The 26630-nt window shown below is 37.9% G+C and overlaps 2 protein-coding genes across 3 annotated transcripts; one reads left to right on the top strand and one right to left on the bottom strand.

Annotated features, from left to right (window-relative positions):
* The first annotated feature begins 3098 nt into the window (after positions 1-3098).
* LOC309490986 (uncharacterized protein) lies at positions 3099-9935 on the top strand. Its single transcript, XM_082160341.1, has 3 exons — positions 3099-3792; positions 4558-4775; positions 8801-9935. Exons 1-3 carry the CDS (start codon positions 3775-3777, stop codon positions 8904-8906), a joined length of 342 nt encoding a protein of 113 aa, XP_082016467.1. The 5' UTR covers positions 3099-3774; the 3' UTR covers positions 8907-9935.
* Positions 9936-14922: 4987 nt separating this feature from the next.
* Positions 14923-26580, bottom strand: csnk2a2b (casein kinase 2, alpha prime polypeptide b). 2 transcript variants are annotated; one of them, XM_082160331.1, is made up of 12 exons: positions 25664-26578; positions 22987-23098; positions 21868-21969; positions 21279-21329; positions 19528-19587; positions 19361-19444; positions 19023-19133; positions 18719-18820; positions 18496-18596; positions 16369-16517; positions 16212-16294; positions 14923-15422 (listed from the first exon to the last, which is right to left on the bottom strand). In XM_082160331.1, the coding sequence occupies exons 1-11, from the start codon at positions 25765-25767 to the stop codon at positions 16218-16220; spliced, it is 1053 nt and encodes a 350-aa protein (XP_082016457.1). In that variant the 5' UTR covers positions 25768-26578; the 3' UTR covers positions 14923-15422; positions 16212-16217. The 2 variants fall into 2 exon arrangements, with proteins under 2 accessions (XP_082016457.1, XP_082016458.1); XM_082160332.1 differs by lacking the exon at positions 21279-21329 and having other exon boundaries at positions 25664-26580.
* Between the last annotated feature and the right edge of the window lie 50 nt (positions 26581-26630).

The following is a 26630-nucleotide window of genomic DNA, read 5'->3' as shown; positions in this document are numbered from 1 at the left end:
TCCTTGTGGGCGTTGTTAGTGTCATTACACTGCTGTACGTTCTGTTTGCACAGAGGGCGCGACTTTAGATAGGCTGTAAAATCAATAGTGTTTTATGGCATTGTGTGACGTGACCTGAACAGTGAGACATTTTTTACGTTTTTTATTTAACTTGAGCTGACACACACACACACACACAAACAAAAACGCGCTACTGTTTTCCCATCCTGGTCATCCGGCTGTCAGATAGATAAACCAGCTAAGACCAGTTATTTTTTCCCCCTAATTTTCTGTTATTTTACCTATGACAATATGCAATTCGTTTTGGTCTTTTAAATATGATTGTTTATTTGTAATGGCATCCACGAGCCACTTTCAATAGCGTTGTGACGCCACGCGCACACATCAGTTGAACAATAAAAGATAAATGATCACAGACATTTACTAAAAATGAAATTAAAAACGAACATACATACATACATACAAACAGTGATTGATTAACGAAAGCCAATCTGGTCACACTGTTCTACTCAGATTTTGAATAATAATTTAGTTTTTGCCATCAGTGCCATACATAATGAAGGTTTTTATTTTTTTTATTTTTTTATTTTTTATTTTACTGTCTATTTCACCTCTTCAGTTTTTGGGCCCAGTTTAAGTTTCATTGTTGGGAATTACAGTTTCGTCTCAGGGTGGCAGTATTGCAAAGTAAATAAATAGGTTTCACAAACATGCTCAATGGGGTTTTTTTTACCCCAGAAAGGATATAGTAAATTACAATTAAATTGACTAATTATAAATAAAATGATAATATGCTTATATTTGGAATGAAAAGTTCTTCATGAATTCCACATGAATTTGACATGTGGAGTAAGGTAGGGAGATGTCAGTGGTGATAGTCTATGTAATGTAGGGTGACATCATAATGGGAGGAACAAGAAAACAGGAAAGACATTTATAGGCTTTTGAAATTTGCACGGTTACTAAGAGATTTATTGCAGCTCAATATTTTATGCCACTGAACCATACAAATGTATAGCATGCGAGGAGATAAAGAGAAGAAGAGAGTTCAGAGAACTTTATTCCATTTTGTTTGATCAAATAATGTACAAAAATAATGCCTATTGCTTTTCCAAACAATTATTAGTTTTTCTAGTGAATTTATTTAAGATTAGGGTAGGGTCGGAAATATTATAATGATCAGTTCTGAATAATTCAACAATACCTTTCACTCACATTTGATGGTTGCAGATCTAACAAAACATTTATAGGTTTGAATAGGCTACTTGAAAGTTGCTTCTGGTTTTTGTGTGACCGGCTACATCGTGCAAAGCTGATAAGGCCTGTCTTGAGGTTTTTGGTTTTCATGAGATAACAGAAGTTATCTGGTTTTCGAAGCTGTGGTTGTCAAATGTATGCCAGCACATGTGGTGTGAGTTTGTGATGATGTCAATTTAGATCATTAACTGAGTTTTAAGTCTTATAAAAACAGTTTCTAAGACATTTTCAGTGGTGGATGCTGATGTACTGGTATGATTCACTGAAGAAGGCTGATTGCCGAAACGTTTGATCTTGATCTACACTCACCTAAAGGATTATTAGGAACACCTGTTCAATTTCTCATTAATGCAATTATCTAATCAACCAATCACATGGCAGTTGCTTCAATGCATGTAGGGGTGTGGTCCTGGTCAAGACAATCTCCTGAACTCCAAACTTAATGTCAGAATGGGAAAGAAAGGTATTTCACAATCTGCTCAGTTACTGGGATTTTCACGCACAACCACACTTTAGGCCCCTTAGTGCCAATTGGGCATCGTTTAAATGCCACGGCCTACCTGAGCATTGTTTCTGACCATGTCCATCCCTTTTTGACCACCATGTACCCATCCTCTGATGGCTACTTCCAGCAGGATAATGCACCATGTCACAAAGCTCGAATCATTTCAAATTGGTTTCTTGAACATGACAATGAGTTCACTGTACTAAAATGGCCCCCACAGTCACCACATCTCAACCCAATAGAGCATCTTTGGGATGTGGTGGAACGGGAGCTTCGTGCCCTGGATGTGCATCCCACAAATCTCCATCAACTGCAAGATGCTATCCTATCAATATGGGCCAACATTTCTAAAGAATGCTTTCAGCACCTTGTTGAATCAGTGCCACGTAGAATTAAGGCAGTTCTGAAGGCGAAAGGGGGTCAAACACAGTATTAGTATGGTGTTCCTAATAATCCTTTAGGTGAGTGTATATGTGCTTTGTTACATAATAAAAAACTAATAATTCATTAAGAAGACACAAGCAAGTCCGGATATTTCGTTCTTTATTTCAGTGTTGGATGTTAAGAAATGTATTCATGAATCCACATTACACATTTGAATTTGTTGCCATATAAGAATTGATTTTAAGGTCCTTTTAATGGTTTTAAAAGTACTAAATGCACTAATACTAATACATTTCTGACTGTCATTCAAAATGTGATCACATTTTCAAGTTATTTATTTATTTATTAAACAATACAATTTAAAGAATCACACTGTAAGCAGGTGAACCTGCTTTTCAAAAAGCCTTGATGACCCAAAATTCTGTAAAATGTCATACAAATTAAAAATTAGACAAGCTCAAAATATTCAAATTTTAAAAAGATTCTAATGTTTTTTTTTATTAATATAGTCCTGCTTTATGCCATTGTATTTTTTGTCATTTTTATTTGCTTTTCCATGTATTTTCTTTTTTATGTAATCTAATTCATTCATTCATTCATTCATTCATTCATTTTAGCACCATACCATATAAAGAATCTGAACACGTAAACCTACTTTTCAAAAAGGCATAAAAAATGTCCCAAAAATCTGTCAAATTTCACCCAATTAAAATGTCTGAAGATCTTTCTTTTAGCTTTTCATTGTATTCACTTTTATTTGCTTTTCCATTTAATTGCGTTTTGACAGTTCAAATGTAATCAAATTATTTTTTTTATAAAATGTATAATTTATAAATATATGTGTAATAGCCTATGTTTATCATATTTATATTTTTTTATTTTTTTATTTTTTTATTTATTCATTTTTTGTTTGTTTGTTCTATTTTTATTTGCCTTTTTAATTTCTAAAATGTTCAAAAGATAAAGTTTTTTTAATCAATTAATTCCATTTGCTTTTCCAATTATTTACACTGTCAAAATGTGATTAAAATCATAGTTTTCAATGTATGTATTTATTGTTTGTTCCATTTTTGGGGGCTTTCCAATATTTCTAGTTTATTTTAATTAATTATTTTAATTAATTTTATAATTGATTATTATATCGTAATATACGTAATCCATGACCCACTGTCATTCTATAGCAGCCTCATTGTCAGTAAAGCATGAGCTGCTTTAATTTATGTTTGTGGGCTACACAAAGCTTCTCTCCCAGGAGCACGTCGCCCAGTTCACAACACCCTTTGTTCTTAGAATGGTTCTTTGTTCCCTCCTACGAGATTCTAAATTTACCCACCAGAGACAAAAGGTAGCGTGATAATTAACTGCATGTCACCACTGCTGAGGACCTGAAACGCGAGACACCCTCTGCCCATTGTTGTGTCCAGTTCAGGGCAGTGGCGGAGTGACATCACTTGGTGATGTCAGGTTCCGAGGGGCGGAACTGGACCGCCAGGGCCCCTGTGATTGGTCACATCTTGTGGCACCTGGGAAGAGAAAAGGTATAAAAGATCTGTGCTCAGTCAAAGCAAGCAAAATTTTAAGCATAATTCTGCAGCATCTCTAGGACGACCTGATCTGAGTTGGTTACCATGGCAACTGTTGTACCGGTGAGTACTTGGAGAACAAGAATGCTTTTTTCAAGTTTAGATGAGTTGATTATTCACTTCAATAACAGATGGTCCAGATAGAAGAAACAATCTCTTAGAGAAACTTAGGGCTCATGTTGCACACCAAAAAGTATTTGTTTTATTTTATTTTTTATTTTTTATTATGTTTATTTTATTTTATTTATTTACCAATTTTGATATTGTTATGGTGATATTTAAACGGTAGATTTTCATTTTAGACACATTTATGACTTACATGTTCAGCTTGTTTGTTGTGAAGAGGGTTAGAAGAGGTTGAGAATTTAAAAATGGATTGCTATTTAATACAATAGTGTCTGTGGTGGTGATACCAGTGAAATAAAAGACATGCACTAGATCACTTAACTTATTCTCAGTTCGGTTAGTTTGAGTTTTCTTTGTTCTTGGCTGGGTCATGTTCTGTCAGCACTATTGGTGTGGATGTATCATGTCTGTGCTCTGGGCCGATCAGGTGTCAAGTAAAAGAATCTGTGTGTCTTCAAGTTTATTGTATAGAGTCGTGTGTGTGTGTGTGTGTGTGTGTGTGTGTGTGTGTGTGTGTGTGTGTGTGTGTGTGTGTGTCAGGGCTTTGGTTTCTTAGGATGTAGTTAATTAATCGTGTCCTTGATGTTAAGCCAGTACCTTGTCGAATGATTTTCTTATCAACGGTTTAATTCATAGAAAAGGTCTCCAAGTCCCGATTTCATGCAACATAATTCTATATCTTTGTTCTTGTTGTTTTTTCAGTTTGCATCCTGCTATGGCAGCAGCAGCGTTCAGCTCTTTGGGAGGGGGGCTGGTGGTGATTACATGTCCCTTTTCAGTTACAGAGGGCCAAGAGGGGCTCCTCGCCCAAGTCTGACGTGCCACGCTCCGAAGATGACACTGCGTCAGATTTGTCGCATGTTGCGTATAATGCGGCAGCTGCGCAATAAAGAAGCAGCGGCCGCTGCTGCAGCAGCCAGGTGAGGCTTACATTCCCAAACACTCATAATCTCTCAAAAGAATAGTTCACCCAAATATCTCAATTCAATCATCATCTTCTGTTATCTTCATGTAGTTCCAAACCCATATGACCTTCTTTCATCTGTCAAAAACACACACACAAAAAAGAGTTGTTTTGCAGAAAATGTAAAGTGAATGGTGACTATGGTCCAACAATTATTAAACATAAATGTTAATATATAAATAAATAATATAGTGGAAATATTTATAAATATAATAATGTAAATTTTTTGCATTTGCAATTGATGATTAAAGACTTTTTATTTGTGGGTGAACAATACAAATGTTATGTATAATTTAATTTAGTATATAATTGCATATATATATATATATATATCATTGAACTGCTCTGTTAAAAATGTATTAGTAATTATTACATTTATACATTCAATTTGTTTTATACAATAATTTATAATAAATTTTAACTTAATTTACTGCATAATTTGCCAGTTACTTTGTTAATTTTTAATTCACCTGTGAAATTAGTTCCAAACGAAGCCACTTCAGTTAACAGTTGTGTGTTTCTGAGCAACACAATGCAAAGAACGAATTGTTCTTTGTCTGTGGAAGAATTGACTAATTGTGTGATTCAGACACGCCATGGACTCCTGTCCTGTTACAATGTAAATTCATCCGTGATGGTCCTCGAGGGTCACTTCCAAGTCGGATGATCTCAAGTCCGGTGCTTGCAGCGCTTGCAAGTTTCGTGGTCCCAGGTCCATCGTCTCCAGAGCCAGGCCAGATTCTCCAGCCGTTAATGTCGCCACGCCAGATTCTCCAGCCCTTACGGCCGCCACGCCAGATTCTCCGGCTATCACTGCCGCCACGCCAGATTCTCCAGCCGTCACTGCCGCCACGCCAGATTATCCAGCCGTCACTGTCGCCACGCCAGATTCTCCAGCTGTCACTGCCGCCACGCCAGATTCTCCAGCCGTCACTGTCGCCACGCCAGATTCTCCAGCTGTCACTGCCGCCACGCCAGATTCTCCAGCCGTCACTGTCGCCACGCCAGATTCTCCACCTGTCACTGCCGCCACGCCAGATTCTCCAGCCGTCACTGTCGCTACGCAAGATTCTCCAGCCGAAATGTTACAAAGCCAGATTCTCCAGCCGTCACTGCCGCCACGCCGGATTCTCCAGCCGTCACTGCCGCCACGCCAGATTCTCCAGCCGTCACTACCGCCATGGCAGATTCTCCAGCTGTCACTGTCCCCACGCCAGATTCTCCAGCCGTCACTGTCCCCACGCCAGATTCTCCAGCCGTCACTGTCCCCATGCCAGATTCTCCAGCCGTCACTGTAGCCATGCCAGATTCTCCAGCTGTCACTGTCGCTACGCCAGATTCTCCAGCCGTCACTGCCGACACACCGGATTCTCCGGCCGTAACTGCCGCCACACCAGATTCTCCAGCCGTCACTGCCGCAACGCCAGATTCTCCAGCACTCACGGCCGCAACGCCAGATTCTCCAGCACTCACTGCCGCCACGCAAGATTCTCCAGCACTCACTGCCGCCACACAAGATTCTCCAGCCCTCACAGCCGCCACGCCAGATTCTCCAGCCGTCACGCAAGATTCTCCAGCCGTCACTGTCGCAACGCCAGATTCTCCAGCCCTCACGGCCGCCACGCCAGATTCTCCAGCCGCCACGCTAGATTCTCCAGCCGTCACTGTCCCCAAGCCAGATTCTCCAGCCGTCACTGTCGCAACGCCAGATTCTCCAGCACTCACGGCCGCCACGTCAGATTCTCCAGCCGTCACTTTCGCAAAGCCAGATTCTCCAGCCGTCACTGCCGCCACGCCAGATTCTCCAGCCGTCACGCCAGATTCTCCAGCCGTCACTGTCGCAACGCCAGACTCTCCAGCACTCACGGCCGCTACGCCAGATTCTCTAGCCGTCACTGTCGCAAAGCCAGATTCTCCAGCCGTCATTGCCGCCACGCCAGATTCTCCAGCCGTCACTGCTCCCACGCCAGATTCTCCAGCACTCACGGCCGCTGTACCTGAAGCAACTAAGGCTGCCCCAAGGCGTTTCGAAACTAGCTTCCAGTGTAGGGGACCCACCACTGATGGGGACCCACCAACATCGTCCCTAAGTCCAGCACACCTGAGTCTGGAGGTCTCAGAGGTTCTTCCACCGTCAGCTGCACTTCCTGTCTTGCCATCTTGTGTATTTGTGCCTAACCTAACCCTACCCCACACTTGGCGGCAGTGTCCACTCCAGCTCCTCCCAAGGCGGCAGAACCTCCCGAGGCAGCAGTGCCTGCTTGTGAACTCTCTTTTTGCCCTTACATGCCCATGGAGGTCGTCCCTGAACTCCCTGTCTTCTCTGACATGACCACAGAGTTTATCCCCGAACTTCCTGTCTACCCTAACACAATGATGGAGGTCTCCCCTGAACTCGCTGCCTACCCTGACACGGCCACAAAGGCTGTATGTGAACTCTCTGCCTGCTCTGAATTGGCAAAGGAGGCCTTTTCTAAATCCTGTGTGTTCCCTGTCTTGGCCAAAGAGACGTTTCTGACTTCTCTGTGCTCTCTGTTACAGTCCCGCCTGCTCCAACTTGGTGGGCTTCTGCCCTGCTGTGGTGGATTCTATCCCTGCCGGATCTGCTTCGGTGGTCTCCAGTTCCGCCTGATCAGCCTTGGTGGTTATTAGTCCCATCTGCTCGGCTGTGGTGGTCATCTGCTCAGCCATGGTGCTCTCCAGCTTCGCTGAGATGGTCTTCAGTCGCGTCAGCTCCGCCCTGGCCACCTGATCCGCCGGTTCCACCTCCGCTCCACCTCCCTCCTGGACTTTTTGTTGTCTTGTTGAAGAGCATCTGGAATCCACTCTTTAAATGAGGGGTTCTGTCATGATTGCTGTCTTGTGTGGACTTTTATGTTATTTCCTGTTTTGCGCCATGTTTTGTAGTCCTTGGTAGTTTTTCTTGTTGAGTAGTTCTTTGATTGTTCCCAGGAGTGTTTTGTTTGCCAAATACCGTTTGTGTATATATAACCTAGTGTTTCTCATATTCCTTGTCTGGTGTTGTCCTCTATGGATGTGTCGTGCATATTTGTTTCAGTTTCTGGATTTTCCTGTGTTTGTATTATTTTGTTCTTTGCCCGGTTTCTTGTTATACTTTGCCTGGATTTACTTAAATTTTTTTTGTTTAATAAATATTAAACTGCATCTGGATCTAACGCCCTGTCCTTACTGTAACAGTCACGTTACAGTTCCTGAATTAATCTGTTTTGTACGAATTAAAGGCTGCATCGGAAATCACATACTCACTTGAGTAGGTACTTATTTTAAAATAAGCAATTATTCACGATTGCTAAAAAGTATGTTCTATATAGTATAATATAGATCCGCACATAATCCGTCATGTTGTTACTGTCAGTTGACCTACCAGCGTCAGTTGTGTCACTTCACTGCCATTAACAAATCCTCTCCCGTGGCCTCATGGGATAGTAAACTGACCATTGTATGCACACTTTAGAATCTCACCGATAGTAAGTCATCTGGTAATTTTGCTTACTCTTATATGAGGACTATGAATTCGGACATGCTTCTTTTCTCAAATAAGCTGATTTCTGTAAAATGAATGCAAAACGAAATGTATCTTGTGGTACAGGGTGAATTCAGTATGTACATTAACGACGATTTGAGACAAATATAATGCCAATTTAATATAAAACTATGTAAATGGTGCTCTGTGGTGACGCAGGATTTTGAACAGGGTTCTGTGCCGAACCATGGATGAGGAACGGTGCGGTTTTGAAGTTGAGAACCCTAATAAAGACCGATACCTGTCGCCACCTACTGGCGTAACTTCCAGTCTGTCAGGAACTTGCACAGACAAGCAGAGAGATGAAAACACTAAAAAGACCCTGTGCTGTTTGTTCTCATCAGAAACTGTAAAATAAAATAAAATGTAAAATAAAATGTATGAATCAATTGATTATAATATATTTGATAATTAACTTCTGTGTTTCTGTTTTACAGAAAACAGGCCTCTCCTCCCAGCTCACCTACAATCAAATCGGAGAAGCGATGCTTACCTGCCTGTTTTCGACGTAGACGTAGTAACAATATCAAAAGAGTGAGTTAAGCGTCCAGCATCTCCAAAACCTCCCAACAACTTCAGCCCTGTGGGAGTTTACAAATTGGGGAAATGGAGCCAGACCTCACTCTACACAGAAGACTGAAAGTGAGGGACCAAGACATCACGTTCTACAATCTTGTTGGATTCTTTAGTTGGGAGGATTTGACATGCAGCAAATCTGGTTTTAAAGGGAAGAAGTCAAGCAGATCTTTAGGTGCCCTGAGTGCTGGAACTCTATCTTACATAATGACAAGAGTTTTTTATATGTTTTTTTGTTTTTGTTTTTTGGACTAGTTTGCACTCATAGAACTCGAATTGTGCAAATCTATGAAATTCCAGTAGGGTCAAACAGTTTTGCGTGCTTCTATCTGTAATTAAACCAGCGGAAAGTCCTCATCAGGGTTGAAATACGACACAGCTATTTGTTTGTTTATTTATTAATCTGTTTGTTGGTTTCTGTGTGGGACAGGGGGCCCAAACTTCCTTCTATCTCAAAGAGGTGTGATGGAAACTTAGAACGGTGTGCATTACTGTGTTGAAACTAAAACTGCCACACTGTACACAACTTGTGTGTGACAAAATTGTGAATTTACTGATTTCCTATTTATCTGCCTTAGATTAACCTTTCAATAACAAAACACCTACATGATTTCAAAAGATGAGTGACATTCACGTGATTGAGCACAAATAATCATTAACTCAACTTCAGATTACATGCACAAAATTTCGAGATTAGCCGTAAACGCTTTGAAGTTTCCAGTATAAATTTTATTTGAAAATGTTTTCTGGGCTATTTTTAACACTTAAATAATTAGCACATCATGACTGATTTTAGAGCATCAGAAATGTTTGTGAATAAATAACTGAATGAATGATTCGATGTACACTGAAGAAATGATTGAACCCCTCATGTAATATTGCTCAGAAACTTCAGTAAACATTTTATTTGAATTCAAGTCGTCATTCATCATTACTGCATGCTAAGAAGAAAAGACAAAGAGTTTTATACCGTTAACACTTTTGGGAATGCTCAAATGTTTGAACATTTCTGCATAGTCTTTTATGAACAGCACAATAACAATGCTACCACTTCACCACATAAAATAACTTTTGAACAGCTAAGAATAGTTTAGATAGCAGAAATTAATACTTAAAAATTTAGACAAAAATGTTTGGTGTAAATATTGCATAAATAGAAATCTTGTTATAGATTAATTTAATATACTGTAAATTACAATCTAAATCTAAATGACAAGATACCTGAACAGACAAATAAACAAAATAAAGTATTGGCATATTAAAAAGTAAAGTCATATGACTCTCGTTCTTCTGTGGAAAAGAAAAGGAGAAATTTATTGCAGAAAGCTCAAGCTGCTTTATTTCAGTCACCTTTATTTATTTACTACTGGCCAACAGCTAATGTTCACAACTGTTCCTTTTTAGAAAGAAATGGCATCCATTCAGGATTTCTAGTCAGGATTTAGACCGTATCATAGTACTGAGACTGCTCTCATTAGTTGCAAATAATTTGCTCTTATCATCTGATCCTGGTTGTATCTCTCTGTTAGTGTTACTGGATCTTAGTGCTGCATTTGATACCATTGAACACAAAATTCTTTTGAATGGACTCGACAATGATGTTGTCATTAGTGGAATTGCATTTGCAAGGTTCTAATTATCTGACAGGTCTCGTCACTGCGACACTGAAAAGGTGTCGTATCGATCCCAAGTTCAGTATGGAGTACCACAGGGCTCAGTACTAGGACTGTTGCTTTTCACCCTGTACATGCTACCATTGGGAGATATAATTAGGAATCATAGCATTAGTTTTTACTGTTACGCTGATGATACTCAGCTGTATATTTATTCAGCTAACAAAATATACCTATGTAAGAAATGTACAAAATTCTATACAATGAAAGTGAATGGTGACCACAGCGGTCTGAGTAAAAAAACTTACATTTCAGCCTGTTCCCCACAGAAAGCTATCATATGGCTTCAGAAGACTAGTAATATAGTGCAAAAGTTGCATGAACCATGAAGAATTTATGGTTCTTTTGGAGCTTGAAATCACCTGGTATGAAAGAACATAACATGAACATTCTTCAAAACATTTTCTTTCGTATTCCACAGAAGAAAAAAAGCTATATGGGTTTGAAACAATGTGAAAGGGAATCAATAATGACAGAAATTTTATTTGGGGTGAAATGTTCCTTTCAAGAGGTTGAGCTCACCTCATGGTTCCGCTGCTTATGAATTACAATGGCTTTCCAATGACAAAGGGCAGGTGAGGTCATCATCATCATTCACCGCTGACTGGACATCACAGACTGTGGTACAAACAGGCCGTGCTGAAAATTTCATGCGGAAGATGTTTTCTGAACGTGAGCTGCTGGGGAGTCAGGTTGTAGGACATGAAGCCGGGGATCAGGTGTCCTTTTTGAGCAGGAAGTTTATCTTGAGATCTCAATCTTACATTAGATGTTGGCCTGTAGTCTAAGGCAAACAAACTGATGCTATAAATAAACACATCTGAAAAACAGTCAAGTTTGAGTTTTAAAAATATGCACACTATGGCAACCACTTACCTAAATCACAAGCTCTGATCTGATTGGCTGGCCTCATGCAACTTTTAAGAGTCAGTGTACATTTTGTACTAGTCTGCCTGGAAACAAAGTTGTGTTTACTAGGTACTGGGCCACAAAATGTAATTTTAAAGAAAATGTCCTCTTTTGAGAAAAATCGATATTGAAGGTCTCTGCAAGCTTTGTGCCAGCAACAAATGGTCAAAAGATATTCAGAAGCTGTCTCATTTTGGTCACATTTCTCTACATGGAAATATAATCCTAACCATATCCCTACCCCTAAACCTAACCCTACCCATAACTTATCCTAAAATCAGAAGGAAATAACACTGATGTAGAAGCATCTAACCCTGGTTGTAAGCCTAAACTTGACATAAACTGTAAACGTGTCCCTCAAATCTGATTGGTTGATTGGAATGTTAATCAAGGAGCATTCTTGAACTTGGTAACCCCCCCCCCCCCCCCCCCCCCCCCCCACCCCCACTGGTTAGTTTCATGTTTTGCATATCGGTCAGATGATCTCTTCCTGTTTAACCATATGGTACTTAGCCGGAATAATATTTCAAGTGGATCACAATGTCAATAATCAAAAGTCTGATTGCATGAGACTAATGACAAAATAATTCCAGAAAACACACAAAGTTTAAGTGCAAATTGTCAGCTTTATAACAGTAGTATTTCCGTGTAAGGTTTTGATAGCGCAGCTGCAGCTACACACCAGGAAACAGGTTTGGAGATGTATCTCAATCAATCTTACTAGGAAATCAATCCTTCTGTTTTCTCAAGCAAGATATCCTATTACTGAGTCATCTTGTAAAAATGTGGTCACCAAACCAAAAGTATGTTTGGACAGTGTCAGATAAGATAACGTTTCTGGCATTTCTCAGTTCATTTCAACCTCACACCACAATGAAATATGAAACTCTTCCAATATTGGCATCAGTCCTTTAATTTCTCAAAATGATTCCTCTTATTACCTTTAAAGGGATAGTTTAACCTATAAAAATTACCCCTCATGACGTTCCAAAGCTGCTTTCTTTCGTCCTAGAATATAGATATTTTGTATCCACGCAATGATTTTTGGACCCCATTGACTTTCATTGCGTGGACCTCAAAATATCTTTTTTTTTTTTTTTTTTTTTGCAGAATAAAGTGTTGGAAGAACATGAGGGTAAATAAATTATGACAGACTTATAGGTTTTTGGGTGAACTATCCCTTCACATGACTTTATAATTTGTTTACCCAACCACCCACTCATCAGCGTAATTGGTGGATGTGGTTTACGTTAACCATTTTGCCAAGTGTTCCTTTCACCGCCGAGTGACCATTATGTGTGGCAGAAGTTACGTAAGGACATTATCCAAGTCACTTTATCAAATGTTGGAACATGAAGGTAATGATGTGGCAGGTAATGTGTATAAACCTCATTTTATTTTCACTTTGGACAACCAACACAACAATTATTCTGTCAAGACGTTGACAAGCAGGAACCCAAAATGGCTCTACAGGTTTTTGGACTTGAAATATGTAATTCTCCTCATTATTTTTTGTTTTCAAAACAAAAGCAGATGTATTTGAAGTCCTGCAAGACTTGTGCTCGACTTGCACTCGACTAAGGCAACAATCTGACGCACGATTCACTCAGAAATATTCATGTCGGAGTCATGCGTGGGGATCTGTTGGTCAAGGTCAGGGTCACGGAGGGCAGAAGTAAGCACACGAGGCCCAGACATGAATAATGATGAGTCTCTCTGTTTAACACTGAAACTGAGAAGAGGGTTAAAAAAAGAACTAAACACAAGTAAACAATGACCTGTGGAGGTAGGCCGGACCGCTGTGGACTGCACTAACCAAGGAGGTCTCGGAGAAATCGAGTCATCCCATGAGCCAACAGTGGACACTTGAGCCCTTGGTGTCACAAAGGGCCGCTATCGAGACGCGTCCCAAAGCGCACTCACGTGGTGTTGAGTCGCTCACACATAAGATTGGCATATAAAATTGCACCTTGGTAAAAGCTATCCTTTCTTTTGTGTTTCATAAAGGGCAAAGTGTTTTGGGAGATTAGAGTCTATAAAAACATCTAATTATTTAATCCCTCTGAGGAAAAAAAAAGGTTTAATTTTGATAGGCCTTATTTTAAGCACAACATCTCTTGAATACAAAAGACCTGTTATAATGACACAGAAGGGCGTGGGTGGGAGGGAGCCAGAGCCAATTAATTAACCTGGCTGGCAAAAGGCATATCACATAGCCAAAATATTGCTAAACATTAGAGATGAAGTGATCATGTTTCACACAACATGAAGCTCTAACCTGGTCTCAAGCACCAGTCAACACTGAACCATAGAACATGAGGATTTTGTTTTACAAAGCTAACACAACGAGGTTTGCCTTTCGAAGTGGCACAGGAAATGTACACTTTAAAAATAGATTTATTTCCTGAAGAAAATTTCATATTTTCTTTAATATCCGTTTTCTTTTTAGGAAAATATCTTTAAATTTGTGTAAGTTTAACTTGTCTAAAACGTTTTCGTCGAATGTAATATTTTAGTATTTATTTAAGTTCAAAATTAATGATATATTCAAACATTTTAAAGATTAAAAGACATTTAACAAAAACATGTGAAACCCTGATTTCCTAGAATAACGTGTACAGTATTGTTTTTTATTCTTTTTATAACATTCTTGCTGTTTTAGCGTGTTGATATCGGTTGATATGCAACGTGACTTGTCTTTTACACGATCTGACCTATGGATCTGACTAGCACGTAACTTGACGTTCAATTGAGCATTTACGTCATGTACGGAAGAGGTAGGCCTAAGTGATATTACGTTTATGTTATGTACAGTATCCATCTGATTAATCTCATACAACCAGGGATGTTTCGGTTTGTTAATTAACCCGGACGTTTACCGATGTTTTCAAGCAGATCACAACATACTTGGTAGATTGAGTACTGTTAGCTTGTTTCGTTTTTTTTTTCCTTCCGTTATATTTTCGCCAACGGTGTGTTTTATTTTTTTGGTGGCTTATTTTTTTTAGTGGTTTATTAAAATTACAAATCTTAAATGGATAGTTCACTTAAAAAAAAAAATTCTGTCATATTTACCCTCATGTCGCTCCAAACCTGGATGACTTACTTTCTTCTGTGGTACATAAAAGAAGATCTTTAGAAATATGTTCAGTGTTCTTTTTCTTCATTCAATGAAACTCAATGGGCTCAGATGTTGTTTGGACCCCAGTGTCCTTCAGAATATCTTCTGTTGTTTTGTGAAGAAAAAGTCATACAAGTTTGGAATGGCATGAGGGTGGGTAAAATAAATAATGACACTTTAATTTTAGGGTAGACTATCCCTTTAAGTTATGAAAACACCACAAATAAGTACACATTTAATTAAAACCCAAATCCCATCAACAGACAACGAGGCACATAAATCTAAATAAAAATCATTTATTTTCATTAATATAGTAATCAATCTACCTAGAGCAAAGAAATAAAGGTCCACCATGCCACTTTATTACTACAGTATGTGGAGGCTGCGCCAAGGTCTGAATACTGAACAGACAGACACACAGACCAATAAGGAGAGAGGGGGCGGGGTTCATTCTGGTCTTCATTCTCCATGCCTAGATTAAGGTGGGAGGGGCCAGTGTACTTGGGGGTGGAGTCGAGGATAAATTCCTTTCATCTAAAACTTGGGAGGGAAAGCTTTGAAATCTTCAAGCTAGAGGAACAGACCTGTTATAGAGGGGCAGACCAATCTTGATGGACACGGAAAAGTTGAAATGTCTGTGTCAGTGTGAGTGTATACGAGTGTGCGTGTGTGTGTCCGAGAGACGAGGTGTAACAGGTGCTGCTTAGATCCAACTTTCACTTGAAGAGGTTTCAGACACAAGGGATAAAAAATTGAGGTAACAAACGCCTTTTCCGATTCCTGAAAAAAACAAAAAAGGCACATTTCAATTTCAGACTCAATTAAAAAAAATCTGAATGGTGGATTAATTCACTTGATATTGGAATTCATGATTATTATAATTTTTTTTAGATGCATCAATATTAAAATACTGATTGATACTAATAAGCTGATATTAAAATCTCCCGATAAATGGGAGATTTTAAAAATTCTGAACTATTTTGTCTAATTAAATTACAAATAAAACTTCACAACATTACATATTAACAGCAGTGTCATTATTACTATTAAAAATTATTTTAATTTAATGTACGTTAATTGAAATAAAATAAAATATAAATATCAGACACTTTTTTTTAACTTAAACTTAGAAATGTTGCAATAGCAACTAACCGAAAATAAAGTTCTTTCAAGATGAAGTACTAAAATTACAAAAACTGAAATAAAAATAAATTAAATAATAATAATATAAATAATACTAAAATAAAACTGATGTACAGTATGAAATAGATACTTATTTTGAGAGTTGCTAAAGAGTACATTTATCAGTGTTATTACATTTTTATTGTTTTTACAATTGTGTAATATAAATGTAAAAATAAGCATGTAGAAATAAATATCGATTGAACTGCTACAATAAAGCTTTTATTTTTGATAAAAGCTTTGTTGTAAATAAAAATATTTATTTTTGAGAAGATTTAATCAAGAGAATTCACATTAAAATAATGGTTCATATGCACATCCAAAAAACTGAAAATGCGTTACAATTATGGAGAAACATCTGAGTATACACTGATGAAATATTGACACCTGCTCTCATCGGGGTGTGTTGGTTCCACTTGACACTATGGTGCCATCTGTATTAGTGTGAGACTGCTCCTTCACCACTGGATCTAAAGAATTTGTAAGAATTTTAGACTCTTTGTTGTGTCAATATAAGTGTCAGGAATGAGGTAAGCAAACTCACAGAAATAAGGGTGCTCCATGGCCTCGGTGGCGGTCAGTCTCTGCTGATGGTCGTAGCGTAGCAGCTTGTCGAGAAGGTCCAGAGCCTCTTGGCTGACCAAATGCTGGTTCTCCGTCTGCACAAACTGTTCCCAGCGCTTCCGTGTTTGCCTGTAGGATACGGCAGGGGAGTTTCAATAACTGGACAAACTAACACAGTAGATTATATCACACTTGGTATTTGATCATCCATGTACTGACCACTCAAGCTCGGTCAGATGTCATTAATGATTAGGGTTTCGAATCAAAAATCGATTCCAATTCGGGAATCGGATACTTAAAGCTACACTGTGTAATTTTTTTAGTTGATTCTTAGCAAAAAACACTTAGTTCTTTCAAAAATATATGTGCTCATTAATGTATATTTACTTCTTTCAAGTAATAAAGTATTCTCGTAAGTTTATAATCTGCCATTGAAAGTACATACGGGTGAGGGGTTCGAATGCCGGTCGCCATGTTGCCCCTCCATCTTGAAACTACATTAGCCAAAGAGGGACATACCTGTAAATTCAAGCTTCGCCTTTCGCGCTTTACACTCAGTGACACAGAGACGAATGCGAGGGGGAGATTACTCGCGACTGCCGGTAGATTTGAAAGATTGCTGAAGATGGAGGATCACGCCTATTTCCGAGGACATGTAGCAGAGTCGCCAAGGAAGCGAAAGAGAGAATTAAAACGTCAACGCGACAGGCAAATCAGCAAGACCAAAGTCAATACTGGAGTAACTTTTCCTAGATGGAAAGAGCTCATGAGGAGCAAAGATTTTAAAACGGACGCCGAAGTTGCCTGCTTTCTTCTCGACAGTTACGTTAAAACGCCCTCGAAATTGAAAGGAACAGAAACTAATATTCACTGGGTAGTCATATACAATTTCACCGCTAGATGGGGGGAAATATCACACAGTGTAGCTTTAAGGTCGATTCCTGTGTGTGCATTTTAATGTGATTACAAAACATTTTCAACTACAAAAAGAACTCAATTTGGTACTCGCGCCACACGCTGTTTTCTTAGCGCACACATCAATCTCCACAGACAACCGCCTCTCATATAGTGAGCGATACTGAATTGAGTTCTCGTACGCGTCTTCTTGCGCTTGAACGCACAAATACACACAAAACGATGTCAAAATATCCTTGTAAACACAGTTGGTTTTGTCTTAAGTGAGCGTAAACTGTTGAGAATGAAGCATGTGTAATAGTATATTGGATCCTGCGTGAGGTCTTAAAGTGACAGCAGCCTAATAAACCTGCTGCAGTCTGTGCCATTAACATTAATCAAAGAACAAAAGAAAAACTTAATCACTCGCTGATCTTGACTGAATAACTTATGTAACTTTAATAAGGATTAATCTATATTTTATTTATAAAAAGAAAACTATGCAGTGTTATTTAACATTTGATCATTTCTGTACCTGACATTTGTTCAGTTGTATTTATATGTGCTATAGCTAATTTGTTTATTTGTTCTTATTTTATTACGGTTTACTAATTTTTAATAATGTTTGAAATTTATATTAGTTAGTCCAGTTGTTTTTGCTGTGGTATTTTCATTAAGACCATAGGAAAAAAAATGGTGTTCTTTGGAAATCAGTTACAACAAAACGTTTTGCTAAAAGACACAGAATAAATATGTTTGATATAAATGTTTTTACCTTACTGGAATCCACACTGAATATCAAAAAGAATAAAATACAAACGGCACCCAACCTTATTAATAAGGCTGCACGATTAATAGAAATTAAACAGCATGGGATTTGGCAAAGGCTTTATTAATGATACAAATTTCCTTATGTAAAAAGTCATCGAACTCAGTAGAAAGCCTTGGAATGACCGAATTTTGGTTTATGAATAAACTTTAGATAAATATTAATTATGATAAAATTAAGTTTATAATTAATATAAATATAAATAAATATAATATATTATAATAAACAAATAGTATTTTATTTGCTAATAAAGGATATCAAATATAATAAAACAAGTTATATAAAACAAATTCTATGCTTGTGATGTTGTTGTTATTGTTTAATAAAAAGTTTTCAGATTTTTTTTGTTGTGGTTTTTTTTGGACATCCTCGGCTGGTACTCACTGGCCGAGCAGGTCTTTGAATCGTGGATCCAGTTCAATGTGGTATTTGCGCAGGTAGCCAAATAACTCATCTGTTCCGAGAACTTTTGCAATCCGCACCAACTAGGGAACGAGGAAGTCGAATGAAATCATGATCACATGGTGTTTAGCTAGTAGTGTTAAATGCATAATAATAATAATATTTTGAAATATATTCATAATTCTTTTTTTAACTCTCTAATCACCTGATCGTAGTTGTCTTGGCCATGGAAGAAGGGCTCTTTCTGAAAGATCATACTGGCCAGCATGCAGCCGAGACTCCACATGTCCAGACTGTAATCGTACATCTGCTCACACAATATAACACACATTAAACCCAATAACCACACGCAACCTAAAAAGAAAACCGCAATATGTGACAAAAACCTTTATTGATTATTATTCAATTGTGCTAAGATTTATCTGATCATAAAAATGACTAAGTACATGCGTAAGGACACATTTTTACATGCATAATTATTATACTGCGTGTGATTCAGAGCATTTTACCTGATAATCCACCAACAGTTCTGGACCCTTGAAATAGCGTGAAGCCACTCTGACATTGTACTCCTGTGCAGGGTGGTAGAACTCAGCAAGACCCCAGTCTATCAACCTCAGCTGGATCAAACACATACAAACATGATTCAGAACATAATATCTGAAATAACACCCTGTTTTTCCCAATAGAAACCAGTACTCTGACGCCCTCTTCTGGTGTATAATTCAATTACTACATGACGGAGGGAACATTACCACTCTTCTTTCTCTAAAAGTCTCTATGAATTGTATTCTGAATGTCTTAGATGCAGTTCAAGATGAAGAATTAACAATAACTGCTTCATTACCTTCCTTAACTGGTGATCGATCATAACATTGTGGGGTTTGACATCGCGGTGCATGATCCCCATACTGTGGCAGTAGTCCAGAGCCTGCCCGTAAAAAATTAATTAAACAAACCTTAGAAATTCACAGAAGCCTCCGAAACAAGCCACTCAAGCACACGCTTACTTACCTTTAGTAGTTCATACATGTAAAAACGTATATCATAATCTGTTAACTTTTGATACAGCTCCTAAACAGAAAGGAAACAAAATATATTACATTTCAGCGAAGGATTTCATTTGAAATGCAACTTCGATATAAGGTCAAATAAGCTCTGAAATCATTTTAATTATTACACAGTTCCTTGAATTCTGATTAGACAGTTGGCAGTAAAATATTTTTGAAAAATAGCTAATCACTTTAAATATATATACAGATATAGACAGACAGACAGACAGACTGACATACAGAGATAGATAGATAGATAGATAGATACACAAACATAAATAGATAGATTGATAGATAGATAGATAGATAGACAGACAGACAGACATAGAGATAGATAGATAGACAGACAGACAGACATAGAGATAGACAGACAGACAGACAGACAGACATAGAGATAGATAGATAGATAGATAGACAGACAGACAGACAGACAGACAGACAGACAGACAGACATAGAGATAGATAGACAGACAGACAGACAGACAGACAGACAGATAGATAGACAGACAGATAGACAGAGATAGATAGATAGACAGACAGATAGATAGACAGATAGATAGATAGACAGACAGACAGACATAGAGATAGATAGACAGACAGATAGATAGACAGATAGACAGAGATAGATAGACATAGAGATAGACAGACAGACAGACAGACAGACAGACAGACATAGAGATAGATAGATAGATAGATAGACAGACAGACATAGAGATAGATAGATAGACAGACAGATAGATAGACAGATAGATAGATAGATAGATAGACATAGATAGATAGATAGATAGATAGATAGATAGACAGACAGATAGATAGACAGATAGATAGATAGATAGATAGATAGATAGATAGATAGATAGATAGATAGATAGATAGATAGATAGATAGATAGACAAACATAAATAGACAGACAGATTGATTGACAAAGATGGATAGATAGATAGATAGACAGATAGATAGATAGATAGATAGATAGATAGATAGATAGATAGACAGACAGACAGACAGACAGAGATAGATAGACAGAGAGATAGATAGACATAGAGATAGATAGATAGACAGACAGACAGACAGACAGACAGACAGACAGACATAGAGATAGATAGACAGACAGACAGACAGACAGACAGACAGACAGACAGACAGAGATAGATAGACATAGAGATAGACAGACAGACAGACAGACAGACAGACAGACATAGAGATAGATAGATAGATAGATAGATAGATAGATAGATAGATAGATAGATAGACAGACAGACATAGAGATAGATAGATAGACAGACAGATAGATAGACAGATAGATAGATAGATAGATAGATAGACATAGATAGATAGATAGATAGATAGACAGACAGATAGATAGACAGATAGATAGATAGATAGATAGATAGATAGACAAACATAAATAGACAGACAGATTGATTGACAAAGATGGATAGATAGATAGACAGATAGATAGATAGATAGATAGACAGACAGACAGACAGAGATAGATAGACAGAGAGATAGATAGATAGACAGACAGACAGACAGACAGACAGACAGACATAGAGATAGATAGACAGACAGACAGACAGACAGACAGACAGATAGATAGATAGATAGATAGATAGATAGATAGATAGATAGATAGATAGATAGATAGATAGATAGATAGATAGATAGATAGATAGATAGATAGATAGATAGATAACCTTAATTAGAATATACCTTAAAATCTGTGTTATTGATGCATTCAAAGACAAGCGCAGGTGTTCGAGACTGCAGAAAGATTGGGGATAAACCGAGAGAAATAAACAGAAAAAGAGAGATGAACAATTTGGAAAAGGAAGTCCTTCAAATAAAGAAGTCCATAAATCAACAATAGTAAGCATTAACAGACACCATCAAGCATTCATTGAGATCGCAATCAAAAGTAAAACAGAAGAACATGGATTACAAAAGCATAAAGATTGGCTGCAAGTCTTTGTTCCGATGTAAAATCTAATTTGCTATTTCAATAATCATCACTACGCTTCGCAGTAATTTTCGTATGATCTCATTTGTGTCCAGATAATCTCGTTGAATCACTCAATATTTTTTTTTTCACTGACAATTTTGAGACAGAGAAACTTCTTAAAACCAATTCCGGCCTAAAACCAAATTTAGTCCTGTAAACTAGAAAAAGCAATTTGTCTCAAATGTGGTCTGCCCACAATCTTTAAGAGAGAGAGAGAGAAAATCAAAGTCCTCCATGGACAAACTGAACCCCGATTTGACAAGTATCGCCAATGGAAGGGGAGAGATATGGAGAACATACCACAGGGTCCTTTACTGTGTCCATTAGTTGAATGATGTTGGTTCCTCCTCGTAGGTTCTCCAGGATCTTGATCTCCCTCTTGATCTTCTTTTTCTTGACAGGCTATTTTAGAAAACAATGATATAACAATTTAAAAACGTACTCATCATTAAAGATCAATAGCCTTTAGCTTATATCAAAGCCGTAACACATAATTTGCTATTCCTAGTGAGAATAACAAGGGAAGGGAAATTCTCATTCTAGAAAGCATTTGATTGGACAAAACACCGGGCATGCCCAAGATGAGTCATCAATATTTTTTGACTATTTTTTCAGAATAGAAAAAAATGTATATGTTAAATGCATATGTCTACATATACGCATCTATAACATATGTCTTTTTTAAATGTATGCTATCATACACTATCATTCAAAAGTTTTTTTAGAGAAATGTATAATTTTATTCAGCATGGATGTTGATAAAAAATGAGAGTAAAGACATTCATAATGTTACAAAAGATTCAAATAAATCCTGTTCTTTTGAGCTTTCCATTTAGCAAAGAATCTGAAAAAAATGGATCATGTTTACACAAAAATAATATGCAGTTTTGATGAAATTGAAGATAATAAAAAAAATTATAATCTTGAGCAGCAAATCAGCATATTAGAATGATTTCTGGAGGATCATGTGACACTGAAGACTGGAGTAATGATGCTGAAAATTCAGCTTTGCCATCAGAGGAATGCATTACATTTTAAAATACATTAAAATAGAAAACAGTTATTTTAAAGGGATAGTTCACCCAAAATACAGGTTTGGAACAACTTGAGGGTGAGTAAGTTTAATTTTTCTACTAACTAAATTGTAGTAATACTTCACAATATTACTGTTTTTAATGTATTTTTGTTCAAATAAATGCAGCCTTGGTGAGCATAAAAAATAAATCACAAAATATACAACTATTTACAATGAAATTTCATCAAGCTAATAAAATCATATTAAACAAACTATCGGGTTTGGAATAAATCTACATTAAATGTACCTCCGAGAAACCACAACATTTCAGCTAATGACAACATTCTGTAGCCCTAAATAGGTAGTTGACAAGGGTCATATTGATTATGCGCACAAACTCTCACCTTGAGGATTTTGACCACAACCTTCTCATTATTGTTGATGTTGATGGCTTCGAAGACCTCGCTGTATTTGCCCCTCCCGAGCTTCCGTACCAGCTGGTAATCCTCCTGGTTACTGCAGGTGGTACACAGATTCACATGCCAGTCAGATAGAGGATCTACAGCAGAAACCAACATCCCCAGCCCAGAACGCAAACACACGGCTTCTGCTAGCAAGAAGGGGGCTGAAACAGTCAACCATCTGTGAAAATGACCAAGCCCATCATTTCCCCTGTCAGCTGAGGGCTGACTGACGTCTCTACCGAGGGACGGAGCCAAAGACGACATTTTAAGCAATGGTCTGCTGTATGAAACTCTTAACTATAATAATGAGGCAAATGCCACTATTCTTACAGAGCTTTGTACATTCAGAATCATATTTTTATCTGTGTAGCAAATCAAAATGGCTTAACATGAAGAACTATGTTACAAATACAGTTGGGCATATGCATTACAATGTACTATCTAGGCTATAGGTTTAAAAGAAAAAAGTCAGCTGGATCCAACAGTTTTATTTTAGTAGCCTATTATTTATATATTTTAAATAAGCTTTAATTTTTATATTTTCAGTTTTCATTTGAATATCAGTTTAAATTTCAGTATTTTTTTAAATTTCGATTTAGCTTTATTTTTATTTCACTTTTAGTTTTAGTACTTCAACTTAGTTAATTCTCAAGGCAACATTTCGTTTTCATTAAAGGGTTTTAAATTTAATCTAATTTATATGTATTAATTTAGTTAACAATAACAATACTACCATCAAAATAACTCACCAATGCCATACATAATAGACGCTTGGCCACATTAAGTTATAAGTACACATCTAAAACATTATAGCCCACTAAAGACTAATTGATTGGTTTAAAGGGGACATATTACGCCCCTTTTTACAAGATGTAATATAAGTCTCTGGTGTCTCCAGAATGTGTCTGTGAAGTTTCAGCTCAAAATACCCCACAGATCATTTATTATACCATGTTGTAAATGCCCAGGCCATTTTTGATTGGAAAGAAAAACATGCTGTTTTCGTGCATGTCTCTTTAAATGCAAATGAGCTGCTGCTCCCACCCCACTTTCCAGAAGAGGGCGGAGCCTGTACAGCTTGTGCCTTGGATATTCTGCCAAAAACTAACAAAACATCTGTTTTGTTTTGGTTATCATCTCTATCGCGGTCACACTCAAGTGAAATTGGAGTTATTCGTCATGAAAATGTATTATCCGCATGCGTTATAAAGCCATATCAGTCTAAACTTCTGATATGTTTTCTCGCACAGAAAGCTTGATGTCAGACGGTGCGTCCCGTGAGTATTAAACAAAGTTCTCTTTCATGTCTTACTGCGTTTAAACGGTCAAATACACACAATGTTATGTCAAAAACACACAAAGTTCAAATAAACACAGTCGGTTATGTCTGAACATCAACGGCAAGAAACCACATGTGTATAATTGGATCTGTGTATTAAAGTGAAAGCATGAATCAAACCACAAAAAAAAGAAAGAAAATGAAAATCACTCACTGCTTTTGATTGAATAACTTAGTAGCTTTAATAAGAATACATTTCTTACTTAAATGCAGCTGTTAAATGTTTTAGTGAGGAGATAAACATAGCGGACTGGGCAGGGTCTATGCTAATAGGGCAGAGTCAATCGGTAATTATGGGCGGGGCCTAATCATTTGTGACGTCACAAAATATTTAAGGGGCTTTTAAAAAAGAGTGGGTAGATTGTTACTATTGTAGGGTGGTTGTGTACACGCTGCCGACACACATTTATGTTCAAACGCAATGTAAAAGTGAATTTTTTCATAACAGGTCCTCTTTAAAGAATTGGTTTTAATTGAATTTTATTGTTATTTTTCTGTGGAATTCAAATGGAACATTTTTTATACAGCTTTCTGTTTCATGCAACAGTTTAAATGTTAAAAAAGAATGAAAACAGCATAAAAAGCTAAAGTCTCAAATGTATTTTTCCATTCTGCATATTCAAACTGGAAGTCACATTTAATAATGACTTAACTTTGACTCTTTAAACAAAAATATTTGCTCAAAAATGTTTTTGAGGAGTTTGACAGTCATTTACCCGTTACGTTGTATGGAAAAGAGCTGGCATGAAGATTGCTAAGACAAATTCTCCTTTTGTGTTCCACAGAAAAGAATAACCAAAATAAATAAATAAATAAATAAATAAGACAGCACAATTATATATGTGCACTGTGCAAAACAGAAACACATTAACTGCTCCAGAGGAATCTAACCATTAAAACCACTAAATGTTCTATTAGTGCGCTGGTTTAGAATGGTAATTACTGGATGTGAATTGCACACTTGAGGGAATCGGTGCATTTGCATAAAATCTGTGGATGCTGAAGAGGACACACACTGCTCTCTAACGCTGCATCTGTAAATCCGTTCATGTCATCCTCTCATCACCAGCTCTCAAACAGGGGCTGCTCGATCACGCAGATTGATGACTTTCCCAGCACGATCGATACCGAGCCTACAATGTGAACCACTGCGCAAAGAAAACCAGCAGATACATGCACAAAATGATGCACGTGAACGCGCCTAGGTAGGCAGCTCACTAGGCTTTTTGAAACACAACATCAGATGATGATGCACTTTTATAGCTTTAAATATCTCACCTCCAGGTGGGCACATGCGCCTCGTAGTCCCAATATTCCCTGCTCTTCAAAGTGTTGACATCGGCATACACCCGAGATTTACTACCGGCCACCGGGCCGGGCATGGCGCGCGACGGGGCTCAGGGTGTAGGAGAAATCCGATCGCCAAATCCAACCCAAAACACACAGACGGAGGACCACTGATCAGATGTAGACCAGCCCGGGGGGGTCTGATGGTATCCGGTTCGGGCGTGTAATATCTGATATCAGCGGCGTAAAAGATGGAGCGCGGTGGCCGCTGAGCACCACTCGTTCCCCGGTTTGTCGGCGGTGTTTAGACCGCCTGGAAATCCGAGGGTGAAAATGAATTGTGGATAGAGTGTGAAATGCTCTGGCAGTGCTAATATCGCATACAAAGATGCGAATATGAAGTCTATAAGGTCTATTTTGGACCTGTATGTGTGAAGTTTTGTGAAAAGTTATTTGGTTTAAAAATAGACTGAGTCCTAGGCGGGGGGGTTTGTTTAGATCTAATTATTGTGGGTTAAACCCCCCCACCACCCCAAAGGGGCCTCAAATCCCTAGATCCAAAGCATAAAGATCCGAGAAAAAAAGCCAAGATGTGTGTTCCCTCAGTCTTCAATCTGTAGCAATGGATGTTGGAAAATACAGTCCACCGTAAGTGAGTAGAATATAACTAATCAGTTCCTGAGCTTCAGGATATTGACTGGATAGAAAGAGAGGGAGAGGCGGTGGACTACAGATCGATGTTCTACCCGACCCCTGTGAAAAACCGTGTCGCCGTGACGTCGCTTGCGTAAAGTCGTTGTGCAAAAATCGCGAAAACCGCTTATAATCCCGTGCAGCGTTCTGCTTGTGATCGGGGTTCGGGTTTTCCGGACCAATCCCCCCGTGCTGCTGCAGGAAAAACGGACTGGAACGATTTGAGCCGGAAGCGTAAGATAGCTTTATCAATTAGCATCGAAAA

Source organism: Leuciscus leuciscus, assembly GCF_965113295.1.
Source record: "Leuciscus leuciscus genome assembly, chromosome: 25".
NCBI classification, from domain to species: domain Eukaryota; kingdom Metazoa; phylum Chordata; class Actinopteri; order Cypriniformes; family Leuciscidae; genus Leuciscus; species Leuciscus leuciscus.
The sequence above is the reverse complement of the archived record's forward strand: the minus strand, read 5'-3'. Positions and strand labels throughout refer to the sequence as shown.

Bases quoted from the DNA above. Each gene is read 5' to 3' on its own strand.
- csnk2a2b (XM_082160331.1), bottom strand. From the start codon at position 25,767: ATGCCCGGCCCGGTGGCCGGTAGTAAATCTCGGGTGTATGCCGATGTC. The intron at 19,588-21,278 runs GTATATTCTAAT...CTTTCTGTTTAG, and splicing joins TCAATAACACAGATTTTAAG to GAGCTGTATCAAAAGTTAAC. The intron at 18,821-19,022 runs GTAAAATGCTCT...TTGTGTGAGCAG, and splicing joins AACTGTTGGTGGATTATCAG to ATGTACGATTACAGTCTGGA.
- LOC309490986 (XM_082160341.1), top strand. The intron at 4,776-8,800 runs GTGAGGCTTACA...TCTGTTTTACAG, and splicing joins GCCGCTGCTGCAGCAGCCAG to AAAACAGGCCTCTCCTCCCA.